We start from the raw sequence: 14,588 nt of genomic DNA on the forward strand, positions 1-14,588 counted from the left end.
GAGCGTGTGGAATGCGCTGCTGGCAGTGGTAGTGGAGTCAGATATTTGAGAGACTTTAAAGCGACTCTTGGATAGGCACATGGAGGGGAGTAAAATGCAGGGTATTCAGGTGAGATTGACCTGAGTCGGATAATAAGTCGGCACATCATCGTGGGCTGAATGGCCTGTACTGTCCTTTACTGTTTTATGTTCTGTCTTCTAATTAATTCCAGTAGATGTGCTACATACACAAATATTGCTCAACAATATTCCCGGTATATCATGTGTTCTCAGTCAACAGGATGGAATCATACACAGAAATGGAATCTCCGATAGCCCTGGTTGTAAATTCACCCGATGGGAGCCTGTCAGTGCATCAACCTGCTGTGGATTTGTTAAAGACCATTGATCAGGCTTTGGTAGTTGTTGCTATAATCGGGAAATATCGGACAGGAAAATCATATCTGCTGAACCGCCTTGCTGGAAAACAGAAAGGTAGGTGTTAGAATGTGAAACTGCCCACTTTGGGAATGACTCTGACAGTGTGTATTGGGAGAACTGAGCACTGAAGGAAAGTAGATGACTGCAGATCTTATTGTTTGGGTGAGGATGGGCCCAGCAACAAACAGGAGCAAGTCTTAATGAAGTAGAAATTTCCAATTCACTGTGAAAGCTTACAATGGGTTCCTCTGGCCACTGATTGGAAAATCTGGGAGTATTTATCACTATCTCCCATAACCATCATTGTTCCGTTGAAATAATTGCTAAAACACAGAATCAAAGCATTAATTCATAGCACACTGTGGTGTTTCAGCTGGCATACCCAAAACAGGGGTGTCTCCCTGGTGAAATTACCAAATTGTCTGTGTGTGTGTGTGTGTGTGTGTGTGTGTGTGTGTGTGTGTGTGTGTGTGGGCGTGGGTGTGCGCTAAACAAGAGACACAGCACGTGACAGAGCACGGTGATCTGAAAAGCAAAGCAGCAGCTCAAATCTTTGCAATCCTATCACTGCTGGTGTGAAATGGTGGTGGATAATTAAACCATATCCCCATTCCCAATGATGGAGGAGCTCATTTCCTCAGTACAAGAGGTTAGGCTCAAGCATTTGTAACATTGTTCAATAAGACGTGTCAAATGGTTGAACCATTACAGCCTCCATTGGAGATCCCTTGCTCTACTGAACAATGTAGAAAATTGCCCAGGTATGTCCTGTACACACACAAAAACCCATGATGATCCAACCTGGCCAGTTCCTGTCCTATCAGTCCATTGCTGATCGTCAGGAATGTGATGGAAGATAACATCCAGCAACACCTGCTCAGCAATATTCTGCTCAGTGTTGACCAGTTTGGGTTCCTCCTGATCGCATTACAGTGTTGATTCTGTTGCAGAGTTGGTGTGTGTAAAATTGTAAAATGGGGGAATGCATTGCATTGTCCCTTTAAAATATGATGGTGTTTTTTCAGTGCTTAGAGTTAAACTGAATGTCTGACCAGCAGCTTGAAGTGGAGGCGCACAGAGAGAGAGAGAGCACCCGAATGGAAACATTTTGTATCGAGCAGCCAAGTAGCATTTTTACCAAGACAGCAAGTCTTTTCTATTTTTAAGCAATCAATTTAAACCAAACCCTTAGATGTAAAAAGCCTTTCAAGTTCAAATGTGACGTTGTTGGCAAACTAGAACCAATCTGACTGTAAAGAAATTAATTTGTCATCAGGGGTATAAAGATGATGGCATTTGGAAAATCCGGGAGAGCCAACGGCCAACTACCAAGAGGCATCACCTTTTTTAGCTCAGAGAAAGCACCATCTAATTAATTAAAGGCCACAACAGTGTTCGCTAAGAGTATTTATAAGAGAAAATATCCCTGACAACAGAATGGATGGAAGTAAGTCATTGTGACTTCAAATCGACAGAAAAAATGACTGGAGGAGGAAGATTGTACCAGAAGCCCCAGTCTGCATTAATTTGGAGAGATTAAATTTCAATTTATTGTTGTCTTATTACTTGAGTTTGTGTAAGTGGGTCTCGTCTTTATTTCACGAGCGGCCCAGCAGAAGATGAGTGAGTTAGGGAATAGTTTGTACTAAGAACATAGAACAGTGCAGCTCAGTACAGGTCCTACGGCCCTGGATGGTTTGATAGGTCGGTGCAACAAACTGAAGCCCATCTAACCTACACTACTCCATTATCAGCCATATGTTTATCCAATGAACATTTAAATGCCCTTAAAGTTGGTGAGTCTCCGACTGCTGCAGGCAGGGAATTTTTTTTTAAACTCATTTGTGGGATGTGGGTATCGCAGCCTGTCCAGCATTTTGTTCCCAGCCCTAGTTGCCCCTTGAGAATGTGGTGGTGCTTTGCTTTCTTGAACCGCTGCAGTCCACCTGCTGTGGGCTGACAGTTTGTGCTGTTTCAAGGTCATCATCAGCCTGAAACACTAGTCGTGGCCTCCTCTTCACAGATGCTGTCAGATCTGCTGAAGTTTGACGTTTTCATCTCTGGTTTCCGTCATCTGGAATATTTTGCTTCTCTGTTGAAGTTGTCAGGAGATGCTCCTCTTGGATGTCAACCCAAAACTCACAGCCAATCTCTCTTGCCCTGGACAGCCTACAGCAAGGTTTAAAAACTCCTCAATGAGTCCCAGATAACAAAGTCAGAAGCTGGATAAACACAGCAGGTCAAGCAGCATCAGAGGAGCACAAAAGCTGACGTTTCGAGCTTTTGTGCACCTAAGATGTTGCTTGGCCTGCTGCGTTCATCCAGCTTCACACTTTGTTATGTTGGATTCTCCAGTATCTGCAGTTCCCATTATCTCAAACGAGTCCCAAACTGTCAGTCTGAGTGTCCTGTTCTCACTGACTACCACAATAACGCAGTCTTTCCAACTGCTCACAGCGATCAGTGTATGTCTATTTGGATGGTATTGGTTCAGGAGAACATGCTGTTGAGGCGACATTAGCACCTAGCTGAACCAGAAAGTGAAAACTTTAATTTAAAATCCCATCTGTATGATTCTAGCCCTGAAAAGCCAGCATTCCTGTGGGACTGTACTTCCCAGTCTGGGTGCTGTGTGTAACCATTGTCCCCAAAAAGCAAGCGTGTAATCAACTGAGTAAAGGATGTTCCACTGAATAACACGGGCTATTATTTATTCGGATTCACCAGGGTTTGAAATTGGAGGCAGCGTCCAGACAGAGACGAAGGGAATCTGGATGTGGGCCCTCCCACATCCACAGATGGAAGATTGCTGTCTGCTACTGTTGGACACTGAAGGTCTTGGAGATGTGGAAAAGGTAGAACTGCTTCATTTTCACAGCAGCATGAAGAACAGCACTTGCACGTGTAATGTGCTGTCAGTGAATGGTCACCCGTTCACTGCACAGGGATAGAATCAGTCAGGGCCTGCATTAGCTCTGCCCAGACAATCAGTGCAGTGCACCTGAACTTGTTCCACTATGTCTATTCCTGAGCCCAACCCATTTCTCAGACTTAAGGGTATTTAAATGCTTTGGGCACGTATCCATGTCATTGAGAACACAGCAGGATGCCTGACGATGAGAAAAAGTGATCAGGCACTTTTGAAAAGTGGGAATACGTCATGGAATAAATCAAAAGAAAGTCAGACTTTCAAAGGTTCAATGTGAATCTTAATCAACACATTGAATACCCCATGATTGAACAGGGCTCTTGCTGAATTGCAGATACTGTGCATTGCCAAAGCTATGTAGAGGCTCCTGTTTCATGGAACTCTAATCCATGATCTGACTTACTTGTTCCACATCCCACAAAGGAGTTATCATCTTCTATTTTGTTTTTCTACCAAAATGTATTCCTTCACTATTTCCTGTATTAATTTCAACTGTGTTGTTTTTCCTCCCCATTCCACTTGTTTGTCTCTGTTCTTCTAAATTCTGGTTTTGTCTTCCTCAGAGTTCATAACATTTTCATGTTATGAACCATCTGCAAATGTTTGCAATCTACTCTTGAACCCCAAGCCCACATCGTTTATATTTTTGTGAGAAGGTTGTGTTCCTCTGCTTCTGACCCCGGAGTCTGTTGCTTCATATTTCCCTCCAGTCTGAAAAACATCAATTCACCCAAACCTGTTTTCTGTCATTCAACCGATCTCGGCGACCAGCGTCAACGTCTCTGTCACATTCTCCAGGAAGTCAGTCCTGTCCAGTTACATTGGGTTCTGGCACGGCATCTCAAAAGGAATGGATGATTACTGCCATTGTCTCTGCATTGCCCATTCTTTAATCCTTCAGTATCGTACCTGGTCCTGGTGACTTGTCATCTTTTAAATACAACCAGATTTTCTGGCTTCTCCACTTTTTCAATGTTTCATCTATCTAGTATTTCGCTTATTCTCTCTTTTGCTCTGTTTTTTGGCAGCCTCTGCATCCTTACTAACCTAGAAACTAGTAGCAGGAGTAAATCATTCAGCCCGTCAAGCCTGCTGCATTGTTCACTATGGCTGATTATCCGACTCAGTATTCTGTTCGCACTTCCTCCGCAGAGCCTTTGGTCCCTTTAGCCCTATGAACAACAGATATGAAAATATTCAGTGCTGTGGACTCGACTGCTTCCTGTGGCAGAGAATTCCACAGGCCCCCCGACTCTCTGGGTGATGGCATTTCTCCTCAATTCAGTCCAAAATGACCCTTAGATTGTGACCCGTGTTTCTGGTCTCCCAGGTCATCGGAGGCATTCTTCCTGCAAATGTTCTGCCTCGTCCTGTTTGAATTTTACATTTCTGGTGGTGGAGAGAATGGATGTTTGTGGATGTGGATGCCAATCAATTGGGCTGTTTTGTCCTGGATGGTATCAAGCCTCTTGAGTATTGTAGGAGCTGCACCCAATGCAAATGGGGAGACACTGATGACTTTGTTCTTGTAGAATAGAACAGAATATCCTTCATTGTCATGGAGAGGGTGAAAGTGCTGTGGAGAGTCAGGGGGTGAACTAATCGTTGCAGCATTCCCAGCCTCTGGCCTGACCTTAAGACCACAGGACTTACACGGTTAATGCAGCTTCATCTCTGATACGAGGTATCCCCAGGATGTTGATAAGGTATATTCAGTGACAGTAACACCATTGAATATTGTGGGGAAATGGTTATGTTTTGTGTTATTCGAGATGGTCATTGCCTGGAATTTGTATGGTGTGAATGTTACATGCCACTGGTCAAGCCTGGATATTGTCCAGATCTTGTTGAATTTAGGATTAAAAGACTAAATGAGATCACAAAAGGGGGAGGAGATCATAAAATGTAACCACTGAACACTAGTTATTCAAGGGTGAGAAGCAAATAGGATCCCAGTCCGAGGGAAAATCGGGATGGTTACAATGAGATAAAGACAAGTTTACAGGCTTTGTGCCTTAATGCACAAAGCATTTGGAATATGACAGACAAACTCACAATGCAACTTGCAGGAATTGGAAGTGGCCTCACAGCTGTTATGGAGACATGGTTACATGGAGATCAGACTGCGGTCTGAACATTCGGGGATATTTGAATTTTTGGAAAGACAGGAAGAACTGAAAAGCTGGTGGGGTGGCACTGTTGGTAAGGTATGAGACGAGGATAGTTACGAGAGGTGACTGAGCCTCAAATAACGGAGGTAAATGGTAACAAAGACAAGCAGACAGCTGTAGGAGTAATGTATACAGCCACAAAGATAACTGCATGTCCATACGCTGTTGAAGAGGAAAAATAGGCCATTCAGCCCTTCGAGTCTGTTTTGCACTTGATAAGGAATGATATATTTCTCAATTCCATGATCCGGCCTTCTCCTGGAAACCATTGTTCCTCTCACTGGTCCTGGTCTCTCTGATGAGTGGAAACATCTTCTCTGCTCCCAATCTATTCAGGCCTCTCAGTAATTCCAAATTTTTACTCACATCTCTCCTCATCCTTCCGAGCCCCAAGGCGCATAGGCCCGGATTCCTCAGCCGCTCCTCTTATGTCAGTCCTTTGGTCCCAGGATCATTCTTGTAAGCTTCCTTTGGACCCCCTCCTATACCAACACATTCTTCCTTAGAAACGGGGCACACAGCTGATCACAATACTCCAGATGCAGTCAGACCAAAGCCCTGTCTAACCTCAGTAGTTCATCTCTACTATTGTATTCTAGCCCTCTTGAAATGAAAGCTAACGTTGCATTTACCTTCATAACTGCCAACTGACCAACACCTTAACCTGAAGAGAATCCTGAGCTCAGACTCCCATGTCCCTTCGTGCTTCAAATTTCCGAGGCCTTGCCTACTTTTAAAAGTGTCTCTGCCTCTATTCTTCCTTCCAAAGTGCATAAAATTGCACTGACTCACTTAGTATCCCAACTGCAACTTCTTTGTCCACTCTCCCAGCCAATCCAATTCCTTCTGCAGTCTCCATGCCTCCTCAACAGTACCTGTCCGTCCACCTGCCTTTGTGCCATCCACAACCTTATCAGCAATGCCCTCCGTTTCTTTGACAAGATCATTAGGGCATTATGTGAGTAGTTGTGGTCCCAACAGTGGCCCCTGCACAACTTCCTGGAGAACAGGGATAGAGCAGGTGGATAGAATTGAACGGGATTGTCAACGAAGAAATCACATGGACTCAGTGGATGAATTGTCAGTGAACTGTAAATACTGGGCGCATGTGTATGTGTTTATCCAGTTGCAAGGACCACTCTGATTAGGATGTGTGAATTAATAGTGGGTCTGTTCTCTCGTATAAGGCTATGGACCAAGGGCTGGAAAAGAGGGTTAGACTTCCACTCGCGCACATCCCAGATGTCCACGTTCTTCAAGGACTGCAACTTTCCCCCCGCAGTGGTCGAGAACGCCCTTGACCGCATTTCCTGCATTTCCTGCAACACATCCCTCACACCCCGCGCCCACCACAACCGCTCCAAGAGTACCCCCTCGTTCTCACATACCACCCCACCAACCTCCGGATACAACGCATCATCCTCCGACACTTCCGCCATCTACAATCCGACCCCACCACCCAAGACAATTTTCCATCCCCATCCTTGTCTGCCTTCCAGAGAGACCACTCTCTCCATTACTCCCTTGTCCGCTCCACACTCCCCTCCAACCCCACCACACCCGGCACCTTCCCCTTCAACTGCAGGAAATGCTACATTTGCCCCGACACCTCCTCCCTCACCCCCATCCCAGGCCCCAAGATGACTTTCCATATTAAGCAGATGTTCACCTGCACGTCTGCCAATGTGGTATACTGTATCCATTGTACCCGGTGTGGCTTCCTCTACATTGGGGAAACCAAGCGGAGGCTTGGGGACTGCTTTGCAGAACACCTCAGCTCAGTTCGCAATAAACAGCTGCACCTCCCGGTTGCAAACCATTTTATCTCCCCCTCCCATTCCTCAGACGACATGTCCATCATGGGCCTCCCTGAGTGCCACAATAATGCCACCCGAAGGTTGCAGGAACAGCAACTCATATTCCGCTTGGGAACCCTGCAGCCCAATGGTATCAATGTGTACTTCACCAGCTTCAAAATCTCCCCTTCCCCCACTGTATCCCAAAACCAGCCCAGCTTGTACCCACCTCCCTAACCTGTTCTTCCTCTCACCCAACCCTCCCTCCCACCTCAAGCTGTACCTCCATTTCCTTCCTACCACCTCATGCGGCCTCCTTGACCTGTCCGTCTTCCCTGGACTGACCTATCCCCTCCCTACCTCCCCACCTATACTCTCCTCTCCACCTATCTTCTTTTCTCTCCATCTTCGGTCCGGCCCCCCCCTCCTTATTTATTCCAGAACCCTCTCCAAATCCCCCTCTCTGATGAAGGGTCTAGGCCTGAAACATCAGCTTTTGTGCTCCTGAGATGCTGCTGGGCCTGCTGTGTTCATCCAGCTCCACACTTTGTTATCTTTGAATAGTTCAATGGTTGTTTTTGACCAGCACAGACAAGATGGGCTGAAGAGACTTTTATCTGTGCTGTCGACTCAATGACTCAGTGAGAGATATTGTCATTGACATTGGGGAAGTGGCACACATGCTGAATAATTACTTCACTTCCTTTTGTATTGTGCATACTGAGGCAAATGTGCTGGAAGAACTGATAAAATTAGTCGTGGATGGGAAACAGGGAGTAAATAAAATTGATGTAGGTAAAAAATCAGTAACAAACAGGCCAATGGAACTGAAGAGTGATAAACCTACAGGATCAGATGGTTTCCATCCAAGGCCCATGTTTATAACTGCAATCTCCTAGGCAATGATCCACCTGTCCCTTGTTCAAATCACCAGAACATGAAACAGTTCATGGTAATGCATGAAATGCGGCATGGTACTTTACATCAATCGTTGGTTTTCTCTGTCTCTGTGTTGCAGGGAAATGAAAGCAATGATAACAAGATTTTCACACTTGCGTTTCTGCTGAGCAGCATGTTCGTGTATAACAGCAAAGGTGCAATCGACCAACAGGCTCTACAGGACATCAAGTATCCTTAACATGGTGTTCACTCAAAATGACTGACAGTATAAACCTCCGGCAGTTATTCATGTTCCTTCCTGTTGTATTGTTGTAAACTCAATCTCATAACAAGGAACACTTTCAGCAATGGGAGGCAGTTCCAGGATTTTGACCCATTGACAGTGAAGTAATGGTGATATACTTCCAAGTCAGGACGGTGAGTGGCTCGGAGTAAATATTCCCATGTATCTGCTGTCCTTGTCCTTCTTGATGGAAGTGGCCATGGCTTTGGAAGGTGATACCTCAGCAGCTTTGGTGAATTTCTGCAGTGGCCCCTGTGCATGGCACACACTGTTGCAACTCTGCATTGATGTTGGAGAGAGTGGATGTTTGTTGGCTACTTGATGTCAAGCGGGCTACTTTGTCCTGGATGGTGTCGAGATTCTTGAGTATTGTTGGAGCTGCTCCCATCAATGCAAGTGGGGAGTATTCCAACAAGCTTGTCCCAAGTTGGCATGTCAGAAACTAGGAGTCATAATTGCAAGATTGTCAACAAGAGAGCTCAGAGTGAGATGAAGAGAATCTTCTTTATTTAGAGTGTTGTTTGGATTGGGCATGTGCTACCTGCGAGAGTGGTGAACTTTCAATTTGCAATTTTCAAAGAGAGACGGACACATATTGGTAAGTGATGAATTTAAAGGATTAACGAGATAGGGCTGGAGAATGAAAGTCGCTGGGTAGCTCTATCAGGAGCCAGTAAAGACATGGTGGGCCGAATAGCCACCTTCATCCCTGTAAAAATTCTGTAATGCAGATAACAGCCAAACAGCAGCCACAGTCGATTAGAAGTCATATCAAATATTTAGTTATGATTTCTGAAGCCATTTTTGTTTTGTGTCACTGAGCTTCTGTATCCATTTTAAAAATAAATTTACCAGAAAAACCCATTGAAAATGCGACATTTCACACAATTTTTGAATATTTTTCCTGCCGGATTGAAAGTCCCTCCCATATTTGCAGATGTCTCAAGATCCTGGGATTTGAGATTGACTTCAGTCCCAGAAACTTTTATTATACCTGCGTAGTCATCTCTGAATAAAGGGGTTGAATCAAATACTGCGCAACCACATTGCCCTGTCAGAATGCGGATTCTGTTTAAGGTCCCTCGCGTGGGAATGTAACAGGCTTCTTGAATGGCTAATTTTACAGTCGATCATTAAAAAAGCACCAAACTATGAGACAAAATGGCATGTTTGCAGCAGAGGGAAATAAAATCGGGAATATTTAATATTTAACTACATGTTTGGCATAGGGATGTCAACGTTTCCATTTTGTTTTCTGCCTTTCCCCGAAGCCTAGCATTGATGGAGAGGTGGACCAAACCGAAACTTATCAGTGAAATGAACATTTTGACCATAGGAGTCACATAATTTATTAAATTTATAATGAAATTATAAAAGCAAGGAAACCAGAATAAAAAGCAAAATATTCTATTGTATAAAAGTTTAAGCTCAACTTTTCATTTCTCTCACATTAATGTTGTTGTATACTTGGTGGATGGTCAGAGAGCATGATCAGAAGTAACAAAAACCTTCTTCAGATTATTCTTCATCCTCCTGTGTACACATGCGCAGAGAAAAACATGAATTTCTGTTTCTAAAAATCCTGTCTTTCAGACCATATTCTGTTGATGAGATCACAATCACAAGATCACATTTTGACAGGTCTTGAAATAGTTGTCACTTTTTGACAGGTACTTGGCAGGTTTGATGGTTCCAAGGGGTATGTCAGGCTTTTACGTGCAAATGCACCCACAGATAACAACCCCAAATGAAACCTCAGTCCCACCCACAAGCCTGTGAGGTTTCCCAGGAGAATATCCACAGGGATAACTTGTCTTTCCAAAGGAATACCATGGTTCCCAAAAGGAAATACACATAGAACTAACCTGTGCTGAGCCTCTCTGTGGTGTACGGTCCGGGTTCCACACAGCAGGAATCTCCAAATGGGATTTCAGTGGAGAGAGCTGACCAATTAATTAGCCAGCTGCCTCTGGGAAATGTAAGTGAGTGAAATCTGCATCGATTCCATTCTCACCTCATGGAAATGGGAAATGCCGGGGCCAGGGATGGGGTATGTGATTTTGGGCCATTTCTGCTGCTTTCCCAGCATTGTAAAGGCTTTTTGATGTAGTGGGAACCTGAACATTATCAAAATGTCAGAGATGTTTAGAAACCAAGTGTTTGCCTGTTTCTAAGATAATAAAATGTGAGGCTGGATGAACACAGCAGGCCCAGCAGCATCTCAGGAGCACAAAAGCTGATGTTTTGGGCCTAGACCCTTCATCAGAGAATACCATGGTTCCTAAAAGGAAATGCACAATGAAGGGTCTAGGCCCGAAACGTCAGCTTTTGTGCTCCTGAGATGCTGCTGGGCCTGCTGTGTTCATCCAGCTTCACATTTTATTATCTTGGATTCTCCAGCATCTGCAGTTCCCATTATCACTTTGCCTGTTTCTATGTTATTCTCCTCAACAATGGGACAGTTATGTGACAGAATTGACCAAAATCATCCGATCTAAATCTGGGGAGAAAGATGACCATGGAGAAGAATTCAGGCAATACTTTCCTGGCTTTGTGTGGGTCGTACGGGACTTTTCTCTGGAGCTGAAAATTAACAAGAAAGAAGTAACAGCAGATGAATATTTGGAAAATGCCCTTAAGCTGAAAGAAGGTAAGGAAATGAAATCATATAAGGGAAGCAGTGAATCCGTAGATCTCCTTAAACAAGTGCTGTACAAATTAAACAAGTTCTATTATTCTTCATTCTGTGGGTCCCAGAAACCTTTTGGGTGACAGTGAGATTGAGCGAAGCTGGAAAACCCAGAAGCATGTAGCAATAAAATGTCAACACAACATCAGTAATGTTTGAAGCATTATGTGATCTGCTACCCCATCAATGGCAGGTTCTGGCTCGAACCCTCATTTCTCCAGGGGTTCTCTCATCTAGCTGTTAGCCAAAACACAACTTGAGAATTAAAATCAAACAACGGACAGTGGATGCTGCAGATCTGAAACAAACACAGTAATTGCTGGAGAAACTCAGCAGGCCTGGCAGCATCTGTGGGAAGAAAACAGTATTAACGTTTTGAGTTTGGTGACTCTTCATCAGAACTGTAAGCAGCAAGGAAACCTGGTGTTTATGCTGAAGACAAAGATGGGGGAATGATGTGTCAATGGGTGTGGGAGATGGGTTGTGTGAAAGGAAACAGGTGACCTGACAGGCTGGGATGGGGCCCAGAAAGTATGTGATACAGACATGACAGGGATATGTAGGCAACAGATTATGAACAGAATCCCAAACTCAACTCAAGATCATGTTCACAATCCCAAAGTCAACTCATTCCACATGCCCGCTCCTGGCCCATATCACTTCAAAGCTTTTCAGTTCATGTACTTATGCAAAAGATGAAGCATTGAACTCCTAACAAGGCTCATTTCTAGTTCCTAAAGCAACGTAGATACATACACAAGGACATGTTCTCTGCAAACAAAGGGACTGTGTCCAAGCCTTGCATCTTGCTTGAATTGCTCAGGACCTGGCGAGCCCGGAGGACTCTGTTTCTTTCTCATGACAATGCCCCAGTTAATCAGAGTCAACTAGCTACTGAATCAGAGATAGCAAGGTGTAGAGATAGTAGGAACTGCAGATGCTGGAGAATCTGAGATAATAAGGCGTAGAGCTGAATGAACAGAGCAGGCCAAGCAGCATCAGAGGAGCAGGAAGGCTGAGGTTTTGGGCCGAGACCCTTCTTCAGAAATGGGGAAGGGGAAGAGGTTTCTGAAATAAATAGAGAGAGAGGGGGAAGTGGATAGAAGGTGGATGGAGGCAAAGGTAGGTGGAGAGGTGACAGTCAGGTCAAAGAGGCGAGGATGAAGCCAGTAAATATGGGTGTAAGTGGGGTGGTAGGGAGGAGAGAGGACGGGCAGGTCAAAGGGGCAGGATGAGGTTAGTAGGTAGGAAATGGGGGTGCGGCTTGAGGTGAGAGGAGGGGATAGGTGGGAGGAAGGACAGGTTAGGGAGGTGGGGACAAGTTGGGCTGGTTTTGGGATGCAGTAGGGGGAGGGGAGATTTTGAAGCTTGTGAAGTCCACATTGATACCATTGGGCTGCAGGGTTCCCATGCACAATATGAGTTACTGTTCCTACAACCTTCGGGAAGCATCGTTGGGGCACTGCAGGAGGCCCAGGGTGGACCTGTCATCTGAGGAATAGGAAGGGGAGTTGAAATGGTTCGCGACTGGGAGGCGCAGTTGTTTATTGCACACCGAGCATAGGTGTTCTGAAAACTGGTCTCCAAGCCTCCACTTGGTTTCCCTAATGTAAGGAGGCTACAACGGGAAAATCAGATGCAGTATACCACATTAGCAGATGTGCAGGTCAACATCTGCTTGATGTGGAAATTCTTCTTGGGGCCTGGGATGTGGGTGAGGGAGGAGGTGTAGGAGCAGGTGTAGCACTTCCTGCGGTTGCAGGGGAAAGGGCTGGGTGTGGTGGGGCTGGAGGGGAGTGTGGAGTGGACAAGGGAGTCACGGAGAGAGTGGTCCCTCCGGAAAGCAGATAAGGGTGGGGATGGAAAAATGGCTTGGGTGGTGGGGTCGGATAGCAGATGGCGGAAGTGTCGGAGAATGATGCGTTGTATCGGAAGGTTGGTGGGGTGGTACATGAGGACGACGGTATTTCTGTTCTGGTGGTCATTGCGGGGGCGGGGTGTTAGGGATGGGTTGCGAGAAATGCGGGAGACACGGTCGAGGGTGTTATCGACCACTGTGGGATGGGAGTTGCGGTCCTTGCAAAACGAGAACATCTGAGATGTTCGGGAGTGGAATGCCTCATCCTGGGAGCAGATTCGGAGGAGCCGAAGGAATCGGGAATAGGAGATGGCATTGTTGGAGGAAGGTGGGTGGGAGGAGGTGTATTTGAGGGAGCTGTGGGAGTCGGTGGGCTTGAAATGGATATTGGTTTCTAGGTGGTTGCCGGAGATGGAGACGGGGAGGTCCAGGAAGGAGAGAGAGGTATTACCAGGTGAACATAAGGTTAGGGTGGAAGGTGTTGGTGAAGTGGATGAACTGTTCGAGCTCCTCATGGGAGCATGAGGCGGCGCCGATACAGTCATCTATGTAACGGAGGAAGAGGTGGGGGATTGGTCCAGTGTAGCTTTGGAAGACGGGTTGTTCCACGTATCCTACAAAGATGCAGGCATAGTGATTGCTTTTCAAAAGCACTTATTAACTCTGAAGTGCTTTTGGGACATCATGACATGGCAAAATTTGCTACAGAAATGCATTTTCTGAAGAAGGGTCTCGGCCCAAAACGTCAGCCTTCCTGCTCCTGTGATGCTGCTTGTCCTGCTGTGTTCATTCAGCTCTACACACTGTTATCTCAGATTCTCCAGCATCAGCAGTTCCTACTATCTCTTGCTAATGAATCAGCTCCTTTTTCTCCTCTAGACTTAGTTCCAGTCATCAGTTCACTTTGAACATTGTTGTGTTTGTAGCGATGATTGATTGCAAAATGAAAGGATGCAGTGACATGCTTCCCTCCTGAATTCTCCATTAAATCTCTCGTTGTTCAGGGGGTGCAGAAGAATCTTTTTCTTCTGCTTTTCCCTTTTGGCTCACTTGTTCCTCCCCATCTTCTTACAACAGAATACCTTTCCTCCTCCTTCATCACATCCAATGAAGAAACACATTGAACTTGAAATTTTCGCAGCTTACCTAGTGTTTGCTGTGAGTGTCAGTTTATTGCAACCCCTTTAAAACTCTTTTCTCAAGCATTTCCTTCTCATTTCAGTCCACTGTTTTTAAAAAGCACAGAAATAAAAAGACAAGCTGTAGACTGGATGAACACAGCAGGCCAAGCAGCATCAGAGGAACAGGAAGACTGACGTTTCGGATCGAGACCCTTCTTCAGAAAATCTTTCAGAAAACTCGACCCGAAACGTCAATCTTCCTGCTCCTCTGATGCTGCTTGGCCTGCTGTGTTCATTCAGCTCGACGCCGTGTTATCTCAGATTAGATTAGAATAGATTCCCTACAGCGTGGAAACAGGCCCTTCAGCCCAACAAGTCCACACCACCCTTTTGGAGCATCCCACCCAGACCCATCCCCCAT

The 14,588-nt window shown here is 45.3% G+C and overlaps 1 protein-coding gene across 1 annotated transcript in view; it reads left to right on the forward strand.

The window, feature by feature from the left end:
- Nucleotides 1-284: 284 nt before the first annotated feature.
- LOC132210045 (guanylate-binding protein 3-like) overlaps nt 285-14,588 on the forward strand; it is a 28,742-nt gene continuing 14,438 nt past the window's right edge. Inside the window, exons 1-4 of the mRNA XM_059648858.1 lie at nt 285-474; nt 3,148-3,275; nt 8,335-8,444; nt 10,962-11,149. Of these exons, the coding sequence (XP_059504841.1) occupies nt 300-474; nt 3,148-3,275; nt 8,335-8,444; nt 10,962-11,149 (601 nt within the window). The 5' untranslated portion in view covers nt 285-299. The remainder of the gene's footprint in view (nt 475-3,147; nt 3,276-8,334; nt 8,445-10,961; nt 11,150-14,588) is intronic.

This window comes from Stegostoma tigrinum, chromosome 9, assembly GCF_030684315.1.
Source record: "Stegostoma tigrinum isolate sSteTig4 chromosome 9, sSteTig4.hap1, whole genome shotgun sequence".
Classification (NCBI taxonomy): domain Eukaryota; kingdom Metazoa; phylum Chordata; class Chondrichthyes; order Orectolobiformes; family Stegostomatidae; genus Stegostoma; species Stegostoma tigrinum.